The 21,734-nt window shown below is 42.3% G+C and overlaps 2 protein-coding genes across 3 annotated transcripts; one reads left to right on the top strand and one right to left on the bottom strand.

Moving 5' to 3' along the window:
• The first annotated feature begins 91 nt into the window (after nucleotides 1-91).
• Nucleotides 92-5,642, top strand: LOC114790380 (growth/differentiation factor 8-like). The gene is made up of 3 exons (XM_028980404.1): nucleotides 92-1,924; nucleotides 2,165-2,535; nucleotides 4,057-5,642. The coding sequence occupies exons 1-3, from the start codon at nucleotides 1,567-1,569 to the stop codon at nucleotides 4,435-4,437; spliced, it is 1,110 nt and encodes a 369-aa protein (XP_028836237.1). The 5' UTR covers nucleotides 92-1,566; the 3' UTR covers nucleotides 4,438-5,642.
• Nucleotides 5,643-7,657: 2,015 nt separating this feature from the next.
• mbd5 (methyl-CpG binding domain protein 5) lies at nucleotides 7,658-18,753 on the bottom strand. 2 transcript variants are annotated; one of them, XM_028980397.1, is made up of 9 exons: nucleotides 18,407-18,753; nucleotides 17,865-17,967; nucleotides 17,575-17,743; nucleotides 15,080-17,395; nucleotides 13,223-13,431; nucleotides 11,818-13,074; nucleotides 11,222-11,295; nucleotides 10,153-10,225; nucleotides 7,658-9,643 (listed from the first exon to the last, which is right to left on the bottom strand). In XM_028980397.1, exons 1-9 carry the CDS (start codon nucleotides 18,517-18,519, stop codon nucleotides 9,581-9,583), a joined length of 4,377 nt encoding a protein of 1,458 aa, XP_028836230.1. In that variant the 5' UTR covers nucleotides 18,520-18,753; the 3' UTR covers nucleotides 7,658-9,580. The 2 variants fall into 2 exon arrangements, with proteins under 2 accessions (XP_028836230.1, XP_028836232.1); XM_028980399.1 differs by having other exon boundaries at nucleotides 11,818-13,035.
• Between the last annotated feature and the right edge of the window lie 2,981 nt (nucleotides 18,754-21,734).

Genomic DNA, 21,734 nt, shown 5'->3' with positions numbered 1-21,734 from the left:
AAGTTTTTTTTCACGGGTAATCTGACCAATTACTGGTTCCATCATTACAAAGCTGGTACCATTACTGACAATAACATGCGGTGCATTATTGTAATTAAGCTCTTTTCATCTGATCAGCCACAGGAGCAGCAAAGTTTTCTCTTTTCTTTGGTTGAGGGGTGATGGGTAAGACAACTGCAAAAGTGAAGGTTGAGTTCAAATTCATGGTAAGCCAAGCAGAGGCAGAGGTAGGCGCTGGCACATCTTCATCAAGACTAATGGCCAAGAATGTAGAAGTTGACGTGAGCTCTGCTAACGAAAGAGGAGACACAGACACGACATCCACATTTTTTTTTTACATATTTTAACCTTTTTAGTTACTTCCCTGGTAACTAGTTACATTTATAATGCTGTAACTCAGTCAATAACGTTTTGAAAGAAGAAAATAGTAACTACAATTTAAAGGTAATGTTCCCAACAACAGGTTACAGGCCACTGTACCATCTGAACATGAAATACTTATCAATGCCAGTGTTCAGAAACAAACTGAGAACAGAGTTTGGACTCACTTTGCAATGGAACAACAAAAAAGTGGTTTTATTTGTACTGAAGCCAGTAAGACATTGATATTCTCGTAGTAATAGCGTCCTCTAGCGGTGTGCATATGAATTGAATTTAGTCAGCAGTATATAAATGTAGGTATGAAGTGATTGTCATTTCATACCTACACAGCAGCACAGCAAACGATGCAATTTGTCCTATGCATTTCACCCATCACCCTGAGTGAGCAGCGGGCAGCCCAGGGAGCAGTGCTTTGCTCAGTGGCACCTCAGTGGATCGGGATTCGAACTGGCAACCTTCTGATTACAGGGCCGCTTCCTTAACCGCTAGACCACCACTGCCCACTACACTGCACACCACTACATCATATTACCTCCTCTCTGACTATCTGATTGTATAAATGTGTATTTGTATAATACTTGTATACTATGTACACTTATGGTTATTCAGTTTTAAATCAATCACTTAGCCTTTTGTGCAAAATACCAACACCAGGTGCCAGAGGTTCAGGAGAGATCTGAACTGAGGTCACCAAACACAGCAAAATGGTTTCAACTTTTAAGATTATACAGGTAGGCTTAATTTGTTGTTTTAAATCACTTGGCACAAAAACCATTATGGTATAGCGAGTGGTTATGAACTCATGGAAGAACAGCATACATGATTAAACTGTTACTTGCCACCACAGATGCATCATGATGCATAGAATCAATGTTAAATTGTAACAAGATATTATATGAAAACAGCAAAAGGTTCAGCTAAAATTATTTGTCTTCCGGTGGACATTTTGACAACCAGTCATAGCTTCAGGGTGATCAAAATGCACAAACCAGGGAAAGGGTAGGACCAAACTATTCCTTTAACAGATGCGCTCCAGTCTGTCCCGCGTCCAGCCAATCATAAGCCGTTGACGACGCATCGGAGGAGCTCCTCTATAAAGCTGCTCGCCCAATGAACTCCGCTCCTCCTCCCTCAGACTGGCACGCGCTGGGACTCTGGGAATAAACCCGTCCCGGGACGCGCAACATGCCTCTGGCCGTTTACCTGTGCGTGCTCAGCGCGTTTGGGTCGGTGTGTGTCGGCGACGCCCCGACCCTGCAGTCGCTGACGACCGAGGACGGCGAGCAGTGCTCGACGTGCGAGTTCAGGCACCAGAGCAAGCTGATGCGGCTGCACACCATCAAGACCCAGATCCTGAGCATCCTGCGTCTGGAGCAGGCGCCCAACATCAGCAGGGACATGATCAAGCAGCTCCTGCCCAAAGCGCCGCCTTTGCAGGACCTCCTGAGCCAGTACGACCTGCAGCTGGACGACAAACAGGCGGCGGCTTCGGAAGACGCGGGCCAGGCGACCACGGAGACCATCATAACCATGGCCACGGAGCGTGAGTACGCGCTCGCCAAAGCGCATTTTACGCACGGCGACTGTGCGGATTTCTCGACTGGTTTTGTTTCGCCAGTCAGGACACGGTTCAGGAAAGTCTAGCAGTATGAATTGCGCGGCATAATGCATCTTTTAAAAAGAATTATTGACTCATATAGCAGCTTTGGACATTACGCACAGGCGGGTGGGTCTTTGATAATACGGATAATATGGACCTGATGTCCTGTTTTTCCCCCAACAGCAGAATCAGTTGTCCAGATCAACGGAGTGCCGAGATGCTGTTTATTTTCTCTTAGTCCGAAGATTTTACCGAACAACATACTGAAGGCGCAGCTTTGGATCCACCTCAGGCCCGCCAACGAGGCCACTACCGTCTTCCTGCAAATCTCGCGCCTCAAGCCGGTCTCGGAGGGCAGTACGCGGGCAATCATTCGATCCATGAAGATCGAAGTAGGTGCAGCGACCAGCTCGTGGCAGAGCATCGACATGAACCAGCTACTCCAGTCCTGGCTCAAACAACCAGAGACGAACCTCGGGATCGAGATCAGAGCTTTCGACTCGAAAGGAATCGACTTGGCCGTGACTACTGAAGAGTCGGGAGCCGAGGGACTGGTGAGAGCGTCTCAGGAACCGAAGTAACGCGAATAGGAACCAATCCCCGTTTATTATTAGTGACCTTGCCATTATGAGCAATCACCGCAAATTTGGCAAATCAGTAACTACGCATGCGCATGCATGCACATGGACCGGAAGGAGTTTAATTTTCATTAGTAAAATGTTATGCATATTTAATTGCCTAAAAGCAGTTCAGTTGTCCTTGTCTCCTACAACCATCATATTTCCTGCAGTCTCACAAAAACATTGTAACATGCATTGCATGTTATGACAAAATCGGGTGTTTTAGGCCTCAGTGATCCCCCCCAAAATCCAGAGAAATCCTTGTCTTTGAACAACCATATTTATTTAACCATTGAGGTCGTTACTGCTCAATTCCTGCCGGCAAGATCTTATTTAGACAACTGATCATTTTTAGCCCAGTGGTGACACTGATAGGGTAGCGTGATGCTGTGTTTGCAATAGCAGTGATGCAGACCAGCAAAGACTCATTTCAGGGGGGTTACCCAACCCCCCAACATTGTCATTATTTATCACCCTTACTAAAGGATACGATTTTGTGTAGTCTGAGTTTGAATATACGTATTTATAAAGATATTTTTGGATGCTCTCTCCCTCTGCTGATCCTCCTCTGATCCGATAATGCATCCAATGGTGCACTTCAGTCCTTGAGAACTTAAATATAAGCCCTCATGCACTGAAATCTGATTGGCTTATTTTGTTAAGTAAACCAATCAGGATGCTCATTGTAAAGAAGGAGATATGTGAACAGCCACACATCCTCTCTCTCTCTCTCTCTCTGTCATTCCGTTGTGGGCCCACTACTCTCAAGTGTGCCATGCACATGCTACTGTCTCATGTGCAGCTCGTGTTGGCTTGTTCTAGTTTCCCAGATATTTTGTTCAATTTGCGGGCATCAGGATGCAGCTATCAATATGCAGGAAACTCAGAACTTCTGTGGGACTTGGATGACAGGTGACCAAAAAGTCACAGGTTTAAACCCCACTTACTACCATTTTGTCCCAGAGCAAGACACTTAACCCTGAGTGTCTCTTGGGGGACTGTCCTTGATTGTACATCACTCTGGATGAGTGCGTATGATAAATCACTGTAAATGTAAATGTGGACGATGCCCAACACAAACTGCTTACACTATACAGCAGGACCTAAAACATACGCATGCATATTTTTTCCTCTTGTCGGTACTGACTGGATATTAGTTTCACATGGGGAGTTTTTAGGGTTTTATAATTGGACGGTAATGAGAAAGATCTTCACTGATGTTGACTAAATGCATGGTGAGAACCAGAGAGGGCTAAAATGACAAACTTGTTCTGAGTTGATCTGAGTGAACTGATATGTCTCTAAATAATCCAAAGGTATAATATAATAATAATTGTCTTTACTTGATATTGCACCAAAAGATTATTCACTCTCATCTGGTTGTCATGCCTTAAAATGACAGATGACATCATGTACCCTTCTTTTGCTGGTCATGATTGCTTTTAATGTCCCCAGAAACCCTTCCTGGAGGTGAAAATAGCAGAGAGCCCAAAGCGTTCCAAGCGGGATTCTGGTCTCGACTGTGACGAACATTCCCCTGAGTCCAGATGCTGCCGCTACCCTTTGACGGTGGACTTTGAAGACTTTGGCTGGGACTGGATTATTGCCCCTAAACGCTACAAAGCCAATTACTGTTCAGGCGAGTGTGAATACATGCACCTGCAGAAGTACCCGCACACCCACCTGGTGAACAAAGCCAACCCGCGGGGTACCGCTGGACCCTGCTGCACCCCCACCAAGATGTCTCCCATCAACATGCTCTACTTTAACCGCAAGGAGCAGATCATCTACGGCAAAATTCCCTCCATGGTGGTTGACATCTGTGGATGCTCCTGAGTCTCGAGTTCACCTCATCTTGAACTGCCTGCCAGTTTACTTACATGACCCTTCAAAAACGTCTGAGGATATGAGCAATGCAGAGAAAAAGACTGTTGCCTGAAACAAGTAGCACCTTGTATGAAACATTTTTGCAGCCGTACAGAGGAAGAATCACCCTCACTCACACTCTTTATTACAGATCTGCAGTAGCGCGTGCATATAATAAATCTTATTATATAGTACATCAGATGTGAGGACTGCCAACACAGTAGCCCGTATATTAAAGAAAATCATGTTTTTGAGGAAGTATTGGTGTACTCTGCTTTTTGGAATATAAAAATATAACTAATATCTAATTTAATTATTGCTTTATTTAATTCATAGCCTTAATAGCCTAATTTTGCAAGAGGAAAAATCCTTCGGCATTCGTAAGGACAAGTCACCCCGAAGTTCATTTCCCCCTGATAACCCTAAACAATTGCATTACTGATATTGCTCTCAACATGGGGACATCTAAACAAACCAGAAAGGCTTTGATTTAAGGACATGAACTTCTCTTTCCCTGGAGGATTATGTTCTACTTTTGTGCTCCCTAGCTGTGACCTCTTCAGACCAGTAGACCTTCCTCTGGGGACACGCAGACACATGCAGGAACAGATGTTCACTGGCTGCCCTTTATCACTATGAACACTCTTAATGTTGGGTCAAATGATTTAGTAACAAACACATTTAACTTGAGCAAATCAGTCAACACTCTTGATGGTCAGAAAATGTACAAGAAGCTTCTAGAATCTGGATTTGTGTGAGGGGAATAACCGCCAGAGCACAGAACACGGTGATAATCCAGCATCAGCAATTATTACATTTGCCTGGAAATTGCATTTCTTGTATGTTGAAATACAGAACGGACCATAAGAGGGGGAAATATTTTGGCAACCGTGATTCCCAGTGTCAGCGAGTGCAAAGTCCTGCAGAATCCAGTTGTGCACTTGGAACACAAGCTAACAGCATAATAGTGTCCAACTGTTTGGGGAGGAGCACGGCCCTCTGATTTTGGCCAACATAATCACATCATTCAAAATCTGTGTTATTTCAGCAAATATGTATGGTAAGGGAACAACAACAGCAGTCGTAATGTTCTGCACCATAAAGTTTTACTTGACTTTTACTAGAGGCTAAAATAGTTCACAGCTTTGCGTGTTTTTAATAGTAATCTTGCCCCTTCACACACTCATTCCACATTCAAACATGTACTTATACAAAAACATTTCGCCAGTGAGGTTGTGAACACAATACATACAGAATTAAAATGGACTGTTAGGCAAAATGGTTTGAAAGAACAATAGGGATAGAATGATGACAAATAATTTCATGCACTTAAAAGTGCAGCAGCTCCTAGTAACTACAACAAAGAGGAGTTGGCTATTCTCTGCAAGAAAGTTCATTTGAACATTTGAAAAACTGCTTTGGTTATGATTTTGTGTGTATGTGCTTGCAAGTGGTTGTTTTTCTCTATGAGAAATATTCTGATTTGTCTAACAATACACAATTAGGGCAATGTGAACCCCTTTATTCATAAAAAGCGAAGCCAATAGCCAGCTAATAATCTTATTTGAATGCTTTGAATGAGGTCACAATTACTTTTTTGCCATTTTCAAATTTTAGTTCTTACCTGCAACACATCTTAAAAGTTATCACATATTTGGTTCTCATCCGGCATTTATGATCACACTTAAAAGGACAGCCTGGCTCATGGACAAAACTCCATTTACCTCACATCTTTGGAATATTGTGCCAGAAGAGGTTCATGTGGTGGATCCGTAGCAAATAAAACAAGGACATTTCTTGAAGGCAGCCCCCATTCTCCACTCTCCACGATGGGCACGTTAGGAAAATGTGATGCATCATGCATGAAAACACACACATACCCTCTCTATCAAAACAAAAACACATACAAAATGCATAATAGAACCACAGTTTCAAGCACATGCTTTTCAAAGTACTGCATTAGTGGTAAATAGATTTTATTGCAATCAACTGCAATGTATTTTCATTCTTTTGAATGATTTGACATCATTGAGTAAGTATGGAACAGTATGTGGCCTATATTTAAAAACACTAACTCTGATGTTAAAATGAGGGAGCCTGGCAATGGGTATAGCATGTACATCAACTCGTTCAACATAAAAGTGAACCAAAAGGCCTCAACAACCATTTCAAGTATGAGTGACCAGTTTTTAATTGAAACATCTGTGCAACATTATTTTAATGTTACATCACTGCATGTCCTGTAAGTTTCACAATATTTACACAAACTGCTGCTTACAAGAAATCATAAAAATCTTTATGAAGAAAAAAAATTATGGACTTCAACAAACTATTCTTAACACCCACATCAATGCTATCTGTAACAAATGAAATCCAAGTGCACAACACACTTTACAAAGTCTATTGTCGTAAAGTATATATTGGTGAAGAAATATATACTTTGATACATACTAAAAAGGGGAGAAAAAAAAAAATAAAACACTGACAATAAAAAGGTTGGTCATACAAAGAGAAAACCAGAGCAAGCAAGGAAACATACACACACACCCAGCCACACAGAAAAGAGCAACACACATACATTAGGAAACGTATGGACATTAATCTAAAGACAAAATTGATTGACCTGTAGTCATTCATTTAACAAAATAACCAAAAATAAAATAATAGTAAAAATGACCAGACCTTCTTTTTAGATTTGTACACGGGGACTGTTTGTCACCATGTCATTGCACAAGGGCCAGAATGAACTTTACCAACAAAGCTAATGTGTCTTCTTGGCTCTTATAGTATTTGGTTTAGGAAAGCTGTTCTTTAAACCTGCCAGCTCTGCATCAGGTGTGGTCTAGGCATGAATGAAGGATATTGCAATCTGCGTTAGATTTGAGTAAATAGGTGAGATCCATCCAACCAAACCAAAAACATATGCAACTATAAACTTACTAACATTCTGAGCATACACTAACATGGTTGCATTACATTATACAATGTTATATTGCACTTGAAATTTTAGTAGTGACTTTTTTTAAAATGTGGCACGTTACAAAGAAAATGTTTTTTGCACAAACCTGTATGACACCATTATGAAGCGTCAAATCATACAGTCACTGATATATGGTCAGACTGAAAGCTAGTTCAGAGTTAAGGGTCAAGGGTCAAAATATAAGATGAAAACACTATCACAACCATAATGTCATCTCTCCATATTCCAAACATTTATTTCACATCAATAAAAATAACAGTTAGCCATTTGGTTTAAAAAAAATAAAAATAATAAAACAATCCACACACTGGTTTGGTAGAACATCTTGCTTTTCAGTTTTAACTGATAAAGCAAGTACTTGCACAAGTTTTAACTATTTATTCAGTCATGGTAGACTTAAAAGTGTTTTAAAAGATCACACAAACCAAATCCTCAACTCACATGTTTTGTCATAAAATAAGTAGTGTTTGACATGGCTCCTGATGGTTGCAATGTAAGCAGACCATTAGGCCATGAGTGGCTATTAAAAAATATAAAATAAATAGGAAAAAAGTGGGTTTGTATTTTACTGCAACATAAAGTACAACCCCAGCACTGCAACAAACCCTTCTCAGATTCAAAAACAAAACATTTCATTACGCCATACGTCAAATTCTCATCTCCCCCTTTTATAAAGTACTTTCATATACACAGCCACTCACATCATACACACAAAAATGAACCGCATGGCCATATCTCAAATGTAACCCAACACACGACAGGTCTTCCTGAGACGATGAGAGACTGGTGCTTGGAGAGACACGGATTCACTACGGAAGCAATCCATTTGTTCTTTCGATCAAGTCAACAAGAGCTACAATAACAACAAGTAACAGTGCTGCAAAACATAACACAACAACTGTGCCCATAAGGCACACATTAAATAAAAAGAAAATAGAGATATATTTATTGAAACAGCTAAGAGAATAATACTGAATAAAAATGTTGTTCCTCTTGTGCAAGAGAAATATATAGGCTTTGTACACACATACATAAGGCTTTTTTTTCTGAGTATTCAACTCAGTTGTATTATTGCCAACTATAAATGTATAGCTAAAAATAAATATGGAATACTGTATATAAATAATTTACAACAAAATACGATAAGGCCCCTAACTGCAAACCGAAATTCCTCACCCTTACTGATGCTTAGGCAGAGTTCGCAATTACGATTCATGGCTTGTGTTTTGCGGAACTTTGTTTCAAGATCCAACTGACGTAAGGGGATTAACAACTGATAACTTAAACAACTTTTCAGTATATACTCGGAAAAAATATTTGTCTGTTCTTTTAGTGGAGCAACAACTAACCCGTTGATAAGGATCTGTTGATGTCAGCACTGAAGCCCACAATGCAGCTGGTAAAGTTCATTCCGTTTGGACATACATATATGAACACTTGTTGTGTAGTGTCTGTCGTTTTCAAGGTTTATGTTATGATGCACGTTTTCCAGCTGTTCTACACAGAAACAGCAGGTTAACAATCTTATAAAACCTGTAGGCTGTATATTTTTTTGTTGGTTTTGTTTGTTTTAACATCCTATCTACACACTCATACTGACTGTGTTGAATAAAAACCAAGACATAGGTACACTTCTGCTTTCTGTTTTGTACAATAAAAGATAGAGTGTGCATTAAGTCTGCTTGTACATGACAGCACTGTACAATATTTACATTTCTTCTCTGAATTTCACAATGAAATTTCTGTATTGTCTATTTACATATTGAAAACGTATCAGAAATATTTGGACTGTCTATTTTCTTAAATGCATTTTTTCCTTTTTCATACTTGTATTCTAGAAAAAAAAATAGTTCTTCAGTAAGCTGTAGACAAATTTTAACCATTGAGACAATTCAACTTTCCCCTTGTCCCTCTGCCTTTTTTTTTTTTTTGATTAGCCGATCCAGCATCCTCACCATCAGTCAGTTGGAGAGAGGGATATTCAGAGGAAACGTATGGAGGACATTTGGGACAGTATTGTACCACTGTGTAAAGTGTAGCACCTAGAGGGCAGGGAGTGGACAGGAGAAAGACTGTGTGACGTCCACAGCTCAGCGCTGAGGCTGGATGACGCACCGTCCAACACATTCAGTGTTATCTGGAGATCTTCCTCCTCTTGGGCTTGGGCAGCCTGACCTGTCGGTCTCTGGATGGCATCTGATAGCATAAAATATAACAGTGTTAAGATAAAGGTATCAGAAAAATAGTTGTATAAATTCTAATCACTGACATCAATAAAAATGCTACTGTAAAAGTACTGAAATGCTAAACTAAAACTTATATTCTTGTCCTCCTAGACTGATGCAGACACTTCTTGTTGGGTACAGTTTGGGGTAATTTGTGAAAAAGCATGAACTAAAATTACAGTTGGTGATGCAGCTTTTGCACAGGAGGGATGCTAAACTGCAGACACAGCTCAGATTTATGATAAGCTGACATGGTTCACGTTCTGCAAACCCTGGATCTATTTTCAAAGTGAGACGTGTAGTGGAGACACTCTGTTGTGGGCTGAATCTGTGGGAGCTTGTAATCCTGCGAATGCAGTCTTCGGCTTGACAGTCGAAAGACACTTTGATCAGAGTAAGTCCGTCTCATTCATACTGAGTGGGTGTGGGCAGGAGAATTTTAACACGTTGGACTGAAAAACCCAAAAGGCAGATACTCACAGTTCCAATTTTGTCCAGCTCACTCATTGCCTCATGGATAGCAGCTTCTAAATGATTATTCAGCTTCCCAGCTCTACAGAAAAACAGAAGAAAAGAACCTTAATCCTGACATCTTCACAAAACACATGCAATGCAATCAGAACTTAGCAGTTTTCACCTCACAATGAAAGCATATGCATGGCATTAAGGACGTGTCATCATTTCAGCTTTCATATTCATCATTCCTTGCTGAAGAGATGGATTTCTTGGCCCTGCACTGTTGGCACAGTGCCCACCTTCTAGCTGCAGAGTAATGTATGCAATTTCATTTGAGGTGCAGGCAATGAATCTGTCACTGCATTTTGGAAGCATAAAGTTTTAGTGATCGAGGGACACACACACACACACACACACACACACACACACCCATACACACACCTTTCTGCAGAAAACTGGCTAAAGGGTGATACTGCTGCTTGGATCTGCTGAGGGATAGGGAATAATCACAGCCATGCATGAGCAGAATCTTATAGTAGAATTACTGATCAGTATGCAGTAGCTCAAATGAATCCTCAACTTTAAGGTCTCCTATTATGAAAATGTCACCTTTTTCAGTTTATTTAACATGAATACAAGTCCCCTTAGCCTGTCTATAGTCCTGCAGTGGCTAAAATGGTGTTGGGTGTAAAGAGTGCTTTGGTCCTTCTGCTTCGCCATTCAGAGAGCGGCAGCTCAGACTGCCAGATCTGGAATGTCTCCCCTTATGTCGTCATAAGGGAAACATTATTTCCCCGTTTCTCATGCTTTTGTCATCCCAGAGAATTTCCCACCCCTCGCCTACATTTTTTCCCCTGGAAAAACAGTTGGAGAATACGACTGATTATGTCATTTCCACTAATGCCCCCCATTTCTATAGGCCACTCTCCTCATTATCATTTAAAGCTGCAGACACCAAAACGGTGCCAGTCCCACAATCTCACTGGGGCTAAAAGTGGCTGTAATTCTCCACCAAGGCTAAGTTTCAGAAAGAGACTTCAGATACAGTAATAAAAAAATCATAATAAAAGATTCAGGTAGGTATGAAGCTTACTTGTTATTCCTTTTTGCAGCTCTGTCAAGTGCCTCCAGATCTTGTGTTAGTGTTTTCAATTTCTCTGGCTCCACCTGAGAGAACATATTCAAATCTTTCACATTCCAGAGCCAGCAAGGTAATTGAAAAGGTCAACTGATGTATCAAAAGGTACACCACCTCTTCCAATCAGAAAGTGAAGTGATTGTCATTGTGAAACACTGCAGCACATCACATGGTGACACAACAAAATGCATCCTCTGCTTTTAACCATCACCCTTGGTGTGTAGTGGAGCAGTGTTTGGGGACGGTGCTTTGCTCAGAGGCATTTTGCCGGTTTGGGATTCAAACCGGCAACCTTCCGATTACGGGTCTGCTTCTTTACCCGCTAGGCCACCACTGCCCCAGAATAGAATATAATAGAACATTTTAATGTGATTATCGCTTTATATTCTGACTGATTTCTTTACATGAGGCAGTTGAACGGACCATTAATATTGGGTTCCATGACAATACAGCTATGGTGCCTGTGCTAATACTATATAACTACAATATTATTATTATTAAAGATGGTGCTTTGAACTGGCAGACTGAGTAAAAGATGAACAGTGCCTCACCTTGCCCTGCTCAGAGTGCTGCATGCTGGGGTTATGCACCTGCTCCTCTCCTGCCAGTTTGGCGGGCCACGGCGGGAAGCCTTTGATCTGGCCCCACACCAACTCGCCCATGCTAAACGTCCGCTGGCGGTAGTGTAGAAGCTCGGAGGAGGGCGAGTCTGGGTGTCTCAGCTCCTCCTCGCTGCTCAGGCTCTTGGTGTCGGAGGGGCTAGGAGCACAGTGGCCATTGTAGTGTCCATTGTAGTGAACATACTCTTTTACGAGTGAGCCTTCCAAGCTGGTTGAAGAGCTGGGTGACTGGTCATCGCCGGTCAGCTCCTGCCGAGGGGGTCCCAGGGGGTCGCTGTAGGTTGGGCGTGCTGAGAGTGGTGTGCCACCATTCATGTGGACACAGCGTTCTACTGTCTGCTCCAGACGCTCTTTGAAGTTGATAGGTGTCCGATTGCTGCCTGCACTACCACCACTGCAGTTGGTGTTGTTGAACTGGAAACTCTCCTCCCGATAAGAACCTTTTTCGGGGGGTAGGGCCTTGTGGTGTGACTCAGCACTGGCCAGGTTGGTGGGGCTGCTGTGAACATGGCTTGAACACTCTAAGAATTCATCCCCGCCTCCTCCCCTCCACTGTTGCTGTCCACCAAGGCTGGACACTATGGGTGCTGTTGATTCAGAACTGTCCCACTGCCCTCTGGGCGTACCGTCACCACTGCCACGAGATGGGGAGCGGAAGTAGTCATGGTGGGCCTCCATTGTTTCAGGAGTTCTTTTGCCCTGTTCTGAATTCTTATGTAGTCTACTAGTGCGGGGGTGCCTAGTCTGAGCAGGTTGAGGTTCGCCTTGCTGACTGTGAACAACTGCATTGACAGCATGGGGCAAGCTGAGGGGCTCACCAATGGAAGCAGTGAAGGCACTCATGGCACTGAGGGCAGGCACAGGACTGGCCTGCGTGGTGCCACTCACTGTAGTCGTGATAACCACATGTACACCTTTACTGGCCGCATCCACCACGGCCCGGTAGATGGCGTCCACTGACTCCACTGTGCCACCAACGCCTCCAGTCCCAGATGCCCCTGATGCAGCAGTGGTGCCAGCAGCCAACAGAGCCTCACTTTGACACAAAATGTCACGCAATGGCTGAGGCTTATGTCCCTCCCGAAACTGTGGATGCTGCACGCTCATCTCATTTTCTGGATGTGACCTCATGGCAGACTGAGGGTGCATCTGTGGGTGGGACACAGGAGCATTTTCAGGCTTACGAACCTGAAATACACAGATGAAGATATATTTCACAGGGTGAGAAATATTTGGACCGCTTTATACCTGCCACAAGAACAATATCTATTCAATTCAATGTATCCACAAATTAAAAGACAGCTTGTTCTAATAGGACATAAAAGCATACAAATACCTGAAGGTTCTGGTAAAGACAGGCCATGGAGTTGGATGAGTTTTCAGGATAGGGATGCTGGCCCTGGAAGCCTGGACCAGGGCGCATCCCTTGCAGGTTATGAGGGAACTTCGGCTGTTTTTGAGTCTGGTAAACATGGCCAGAGCTATTCAGATGGGATTGGAGACCACTGAGCTGAGGGTTCGACATGTTTGGGGTGCTCCCATCACCTGTGCAGAATAACACAAAAATCTATAAATTAAATAATAATGATAAGTTTTTTCTACACAAGCTACAATAAACGACAATCCAGTTATTATACCCCACAAACCAAATTTCTAGGTGCAGCAGTACATTTATTTAGCATAAATAAATGTAATTACTTTACGCCCTAAAATAGGACCCTATGTGTGATGACTTAATGAATGAAACCAACAGAGGGAGCACTTAGTGCTGACTTGAGTGCGCAGATGTGCACACGCACTTGGTCCTCTGTCCTCCAGATGGCTTGGTGAGTGTCTTTTCTTTGAGAATAAAGGATGAGGGGCGTAACACTCTGGCAAAGCTACCAATGGGATTGCAGCATTTATACACATATAATAATGAATGCATTAATTTAGTGACATCAAGCAGCACTACCAATAAATAACATTATTTGGGGAAGACTTCATATCAAAATTGAATAAATATAAAAAGCACAAAAATCACCATTATGAATGTTATTCATAATGGAATAATCTTTTTATTTTAACCTGTGATTTATTTTAATAAATAAATCACATCTTCATTGAGTTCACAATCCCAGCTGCCGCCAGAATGTGGCCCCTGATTCACAGAATAATAATAAAGAACAAAATAATAATAAATCTGCAATATTACAAATAAGATTATAATAATTAAGATAACAATAATTCAACTACACAATCAGGGCATGGAAAAAGCTTGAAGAGCGATCCTCTTTTTTCCTCTGAATTTAGGCTGTATGCTAAACGGGGTCTGGTGGATGCTGCATTACTGGACAGGCTGCTGCACCCTCTGTCCCCTCTCTTTCCCTCTGCAGCGTCTCTCGGTGAGAGAGATCTCACGCAGTGCGAACTCTACATATGATGTAGTGATGTTGGTTGCTGGGAAGGTTGCCATGGCAACTGCTGGATGATTGGTGGCACCGTCTGCGGCTTGATCCAGGCTCCCCAGGCATTGGGGGTTGTGGGACATGATTTAACAGGTCGGGGGAGGGGTCAGAGGCAGAGGCGGGCCATGGGTGAGGCCCTGTTCAAGGCAATGCTTTTCAATGCAGGTCTACTTACTCTGTCCTTAAATAGTGCTCAAATAAGCCTTAAACCATATATTGGTTTATAAGCCTTAAAATATAGTGTTGCAATATATTATATGCAATATATAATATATTTTTACATGAGCTCCACAAATATATATGTTCTTAATATATGAAGTACAAAATAATATATCTAATTTCCAAATTATAGATTTAATAACCATTCACATGAGGGGTGTAATGTAAAATACATTTAGGTATCATGGGCAATTCAATAAACACCTACCATGGATCCACACTGAATGAGCAAAACATTAAGTACAGCTACTGTACAGACACAATTTACAGGAGAAATGTGTAAGATAAGACTACATCTCAAACATTAAATAGGGGGCAGTGTTTCCCAATAAAGTGGGCAATGTATATTGCAGGAATCAAGACAAGGCATATTGATGCAAATGGGAGAACAACTTGGCCTCTGTTTATTGATGCAATAGAAGAGCTACAGTCTTCAATGGGTTGGCAAACTTAAGAACACAGCTAAAGTTGACGAGCACCTGAATGGCAATGCACGTACAAAAGTTGTTAAAAGACTGCAAACTCACCAAACTCAACCATAGCCTGGGCGCAGCTTCCATCATTACTGTTAGGGACCATCCCTGAGAGTGATGCTCGTCCAAGGCTGTGGGCATGCCCTTGCTGTTGCGGATGTAAATATGATAGCTGCTGTGAATGAGTGTTTTGGTGTCCCACTGAAGAGTTACCAAGTGACAACTGGACACTCTGAGCCATTGGTCCAGGATTCCCCAGAACTGAGGGCTGAATCTGATTCACCACTCCACCATAGGGCATTTGGGGTCCTTGTCCTGTAGAGTCCAGGCCTGGGCAGTGCATTCCCTCACCTGGGACATGGAGCCTCTGCTGCACCTGCATGCTCTGAGGGCCTGAAGCCATGACACCATCACCAAAGTGCATCTGAGCAGGCCCAAGTCCAGGCCCACATCCTGCCCTACTGTTCCGTGCCATGTGAGAGTTCTGGCAACTCATTGACTGCAGTAGCTGGGCCATAGAGGTGTTGGGAGGCAGGCCAGCAAGTCGACTTTGCGCTTGCCTAAGCTGTTCAGGAGTTGTTGGGCCACCTGGTGACCTAGGATGACCAGACATGCTGGGTTTGAGCATGTTGAAGACGATGTTGTCAGCATGATTACCACCACTGGGCTGTTTCCGCTTACGAAGTGGGTCCCTTTGCTGGGCCATCAGCTTGTCCCGCAGTGCAGCTCGGCCACTTTGTCCACTTTCACTCATCGGGGTGAGCATCATGGCAGAGCTGGGTGGGGGTAGCATCGGGTTTAAAGTGCCATGGCCATCTACACCCTTGCTACAGGGAAGCACACTGCAACCATTTCCACTATTAACACCAACACCACTCAAGCCAGTAGGTCCTCCTGCATTGCCCATACCCCCACCATTACCACCAAGTTTATTTTGATTCGCTAGCTGTGCTTTGGCTGCTGCTGACAGAAGGCTGCTGGCTGGAAAGGAGGCGGCATTATGCTGATTCAGGATCTGGTTCAAGGGCATGCCTAAAAGGCCTGGATGGTTCTTCTGGGCATTGTTAGTGCCACCACTAGCACTGCTGCTGGCTGAGGCAGAAGGCGAAAACATGGTGTTGTGCTGAGTGCTGCTGCCAGAATGGGGGTTACTCATCCCTGACAACATCTGGTTGGGCATATCTTTGTAATGGTGGAGTGCATCAGGCTTAGCGGCAGAAGGGCTGGAAGGCATGACCGGCCGAGGTGAGCCCAAAGAGGATCTAGGAGAGCGAGGGGGGAGCTTCATGCTACAAGGGGCCTGGGGTCCAGTGGGCATGGCAAAGCTCCCATGGTCTGAAGAAGTGGAAGAGGAGCGGGAGTGCTGAGGAGATGCTTCCAGACGCCCCATTGGAGGCCCTGTCATGTGTACAGGTGAGGTGACTGGTGAGGGTGAGATGGAGGAAGCAGTGACTGCCAACTGAGTCCTCTGCATATGACTGCCATGGCCCACAGGCCCTGGCTTCACTGTTGGTAATGGAAGGTTACTTGGTAATGGTACAATGGCAGGAGGCATGTTTACATTCATCATTGGTACCTGAGAGTGGACACCAGGTGGGAAGGTAGAGGAACCAGCGTTGGACATTGGGTTCTGGTTGACCGGCTTGCTTGGGATTGGGTCCAGGATGCCCAAGGGGTCCTTCTCTGAGGTCATTTGTTTTTTATGCAGAATACAAGAGGGTGGCATAGAAGGGGTTGGTGGTACTGGGTGGGGTAATGTCTGAGCCTTATTGTGAAGGAATACTGCTCTTGGCATGTCCATGTTGGGAGGAAAGTTGCACATGGGTTTCTTCATTATAGGACTTTTGGTTGTGTTGGGTGAGAGGGGTGTGTTAATCCTTCCTGCCATGGCACAAGATGGCTGGGGAGGGGGACCATGAAGCAGAATGCCTGGCGGGGACATGGGCATCCTGCCATGGATAGGACTGGGACTGTTTGTTCCCTGGAAAGCACAGGGGTTAACACGGCTAAAGGTGTCAGGGCTGCTAAGTGGGTCAGTCCTGGGTGAGAGTGGGCTGTCTCCATACACCTGAGAGCCACTGGAGGTTGGGCTCAACATACCAGTGTGATGGCCCCCACTACGAAACGGTGACTTGGGTCCAGGCTCGCCACTCGCTAGTCTTTGTCTTGGATAACTTGAATAAAGGTCATGCTGTTGCTGCTGGACTCCACTTAAGTCCTGTGGATATGACTGAGGACCTCTAGCCATCATAATCTTAAAATGGTTTTTACAGTCAGACCCTGCAGGCACTGATCCTTGTAAGCTCTCCTGCGACTTATTCCTTATTGCTCGGGGAGTTGATGACCGATTAGGGCCCACCGATGTAGCACCTAAAGAAGATAGCGACATGTATAGCGCATATATAGCATATTACGTTAACATTCCAATTACTGTTTAAGCATCAACAAAAGGAGATAAAAAGCCAAACCTCATGTTAAAATTATTGTTGAAAATACATCATACAGTATTTTATGAAAGCTTCACATTGATGTGATGTGGTTTTACATACCTTGACTGGTGAGACTCAGGGATGGATGAGGCTGCTCCATACTTTTATGTAAAGTGGCCACAGCAATGAGCTTTCTCTTATGGATGCAGAGCTTAGTGACATCTTCATCAGTCTTCACATCTTCTGCAGTCCTCTGTTTGACTGCAGCCCCAGGGTCAAAGTTGAACACCTAAATACAGTGGCAACATTTTAACTTGGGTGACTTTTAAAGCTCCACCATACAGTTATCTCTGCAATATGTGCATGCACAATGTTATTTAATTGAAATAATTTATAAACAAAAACCTCACCTTAGGGAGGATGAGGGGACATTCCAAACCACACTTACAGGTGCCATCAGTTAGCAGGTAGGACTTTACCTGCTCTAGGCAAGACAAAACTGAACCACTGGGACTACAGAACACAGAACACACAGCCAGGATTAAAATAATCTTTTGCAATGCAATCACATCAGTATTGTGACTTATAGTGTAAATGTCAAAGAAGAAGAACATGCAATGTGGTTTTGGACAAAACACAACTGCGAAGAACAATGGGGGTTAGGACTGTTGGACTGCACATTTTTGGCAAAACGCTGCTCATTTACATTTACAACATTTATCAGATGCACTGATCCAGACTGATTTACAATCAGTTGTTACAGGGACAGTCCACTGGATCAGCACAGGGTTAATGTCTTTCCCAGGGACATAATGATACTAAGTGGGATTTGAATGTGTGACTTTGTGGTCTTCTGGTTCATAGGTGAGTGTGTTACCCATTGGGCTACTACTACCGCTCCTCTAAATGAATCCTGTTTGAAAAGAATTATGATGCTTCAGTCATACTGTACCTTATATACACAACCCGAGTGGGATCCACCTTGCGTTGCCAACCAATGGGCACCTGGGCAGGGGCTGTCTGCCCCTCTGGGTCCCCTCCATCACACTCTTTTCCTCCATTCATTGTTATGGGTTTATCACACAACGATCAAACGTCCATCGGTGTCCTCAGACTACATGTCATCTTTGTCTTCTTAGGAAGAAGGGATGGTACACCTCGGACTTTCCCTCACCCAAAAGCTACTGATGGCAAAAAGCACTACAGGCCACGTGCTGAGTGAGTCTGAGCTCACGGGTGCTTCATTGCTCTTCCGCTAAATGCCAACAGGACTCTCCATCTCTAACAATCTCTGTCTTGTAGAGCCATGAATGATAAGTTACACAAAAAGAAAAGAAAAGAAAAAAAAAAAAAAAAAAAAAAAAAAAAAAAAAAAAGATAGGCTACATAAAGTAGATCTTGGCTGGCTTATTCAAACAAGTGCATGGTTAAAGTTGACGTGCACATAAGGGGTAAAAAAAAAAAGATCCTTGAGCCCAAGAGGATGTTTTTGCAGATTATGGTTGTTTACTCCAAAAACTCTTTCATTTTTAACATGGTAGCCTGAACCTGACATTCCATGTAGGTCCACTGGTAGTAATTAGTTAAGTCCATTTCTGCACATTGTTCTGTTTTGGACTGTCCTCATATTTCCTGTGAGAAGAGCAAGATTAAAATCAGTACAATAACCTGAATGAAAACATACAGATCAAAACATTTCAAATAAATCACTGAATCTTGCAATGCATTCTATTGCAATGTCACAGATAACTTATAAAGGCCTGAGAAGCTCATGTTACTTCAGGGACAAGGAAGAGCCAGTCGAGAGTGACAAGCTAGAGAGGGTGGGAGGAACAGGCTATGGTGTGTGTGTGTGTGTGTGTGTGTGTGTGTCTGTGTGCGCACACAGGAGAGAAAGAGATGAACTGGCTGCACTCTGATATTACATTACATACATTCTCACAGTGGATGAATCATACTCGCCAAGCATTTCCTGTTTTAGATGACTAATGCAGTGCAGCAGGAGCATCAAACATAAAGAAACTCCATGCATCATTGGTTAAAGACAACAGGTTTACATTTGTACATATTTTGCTCTCTCAGACTAAAATATACCAACTGCATATCTTACACACACACACACACACACACACACACACACACACACACACACACATATATATTTCCATGCATGTTGGTAAAATATAAAGAATCCATATATTTTATGTTTTCCTTGCTCAGCTGAACTTGAAACAAGAAACTACAGGTGCTTCTTTTGCCTGCAGTGACATTGCGTCTCTGCAACTAGACACTTCTTATGATGTCACATATGTAGGAAAACCAGAACAGAAGTCAAAGTAACGCTGTATGAATGTTTGGTAAAATAAACAAGTTACTATAGTCTTCTTACTGAGGTAGACACAGTTGTGTTGGGGCTAATTACAGCATGTCAATATTCGCTTAGAAGCAGAATTAGTAAATACAAATGTATACATATTTAGTAGAATTCAATTAAATTTCCCTTAACATAATTGAAAATATTCACCAACAGTAATGGTGCAAAAATAAAGCATGTGAAAACTTTGGTTTTGAGAATTTAACTCATGTTTAATTATTTAACACAGTTTTTAAAGACATCAAGAAAATGTATGTATGATCAGTCATTATATCATTATTTAAGTGCTTGGTTAAGCAAGCGGCCCCGTAATCAGAAGGTTGCCGGGCCGAATCCCAAATCACCAAGGTACCACTGAGCAAAGCACCGTCCCCACACACTGTTCCCAGGGCACATGTCCTGATTGGTTTATTTTGCAAAGTAAGCCAATCAGATTTCAGCAGGGGCAGGCATTTATTTAGTTTCTCGAGGAGGTTATGATAACTTGGAAAACAGATACAGTACATCAGTACACTGAAGCATCATCAGAGTCTGAATATAGGGCTCTGCAATATGGCACAAAATTCATATAGTAATATTAATTGAACCCGAGATGGTAGACTATATATATTAAGGTACATAATTTGATCTGTAAATTTATATGTAACTGTATGTTTAAGGTTAACATAGGTCCATAGTAAAGGCACTGCCGCAGGAAGTTGTAAAATGAAAGTTTTACACATTTCAAAGTAGCCGTGAACGTAGAATATTTATTGTGCAGTATGCAATAGTAAGTATAGAAAAAATACGATCTCTCGTATATAGAAAAATACATCTCTCCCATATGTTGCATACAGTCAAAAGTGCAGCGAGCGCCTGAAATCGGAAGAGCGGATGTATAAAAAAAAAAATTAATTTAAAATTTGAGATTTCAAGGTTTTTGTTTAAAGAGTCAGAGAAAATACTGCAAAGATATGTGAATGTCTGTTGAATACAACACCCACTGCTACCTTTGCTCAGGTCAGTTAATCGATGTTGCTCCTCCATGCTCCTCATCCATTTTCCAAAAACAATGCACCGTGCTACAAGTAGGCGAGCGATTTTGCACATGTGATGTGGATATTTCTGCATTAAATCAAAATCTCTCCCGTTGACCAAGTTTATATCGCATACCATATATACTGCACAGAACCAGTCGAAGTTGAGCACACTAAATCATTATTTAAAATGTTGTGCTTCTGTATTTTCAATGTGAATTTATTGGCATTGGAAATTATAAACAAATAGTTTACCACAAAACTGAAGAGGCAATTATTCAGAAACAGATTTTCTTTTGGTATTGAAACGGTGTTTGAAGTTCAAAGGGTGATAAAATTTCAAAATCTGATGGAAACTGGGGTGTGAGGGAACGCATTAGTGTTTGAGAACCACTAGCGTAAAGGAGGTAAAGAGCAAAATGGCTAAAAACAGAGACAAGAAGGGCAGTGAATATAATGGTTTCATATGTTAATAAACTGTTTATTATATAACTGTTTATGATTGTCTTTGCCTTGTCTTTGATAGAAAACAGTTCATTATGGGAAAGTATATTGTGATAATTTTTTATTTGCTATATCACCCAGTCCTAGCAGACATGGTTTGTTTTATAGTCTCCTTCACTACAGAACATTTAATGATGGAATATGAATCCATAACTGACATACCACCAGACACCTTGCTACTGCAATAAGAATCATTCACTTCCCATGGTGTCATGTTGAGATCTATGCTTTATTATTATTTATGGCCATAAATAATAATAAAGCAAAGAAAGCAACAAACAAATGTATTATACAATTAATGTATAATAGAATTAAGGTGATTCCAGGTTTAAAGGTGATTAAAGGGGCAGCGTTCGGCCTAGCAGGCCCATAATCGGAAGCTTCCC

This window comes from Denticeps clupeoides, chromosome 5 (genome assembly GCF_900700375.1).
Source record: "Denticeps clupeoides chromosome 5, fDenClu1.1, whole genome shotgun sequence".
NCBI classification, from domain to species: domain Eukaryota; kingdom Metazoa; phylum Chordata; class Actinopteri; order Clupeiformes; family Denticipitidae; genus Denticeps; species Denticeps clupeoides.
The sequence above is the reverse complement of the archived record's forward strand: the minus strand, read 5'-3'. Positions and strand labels throughout refer to the sequence as shown.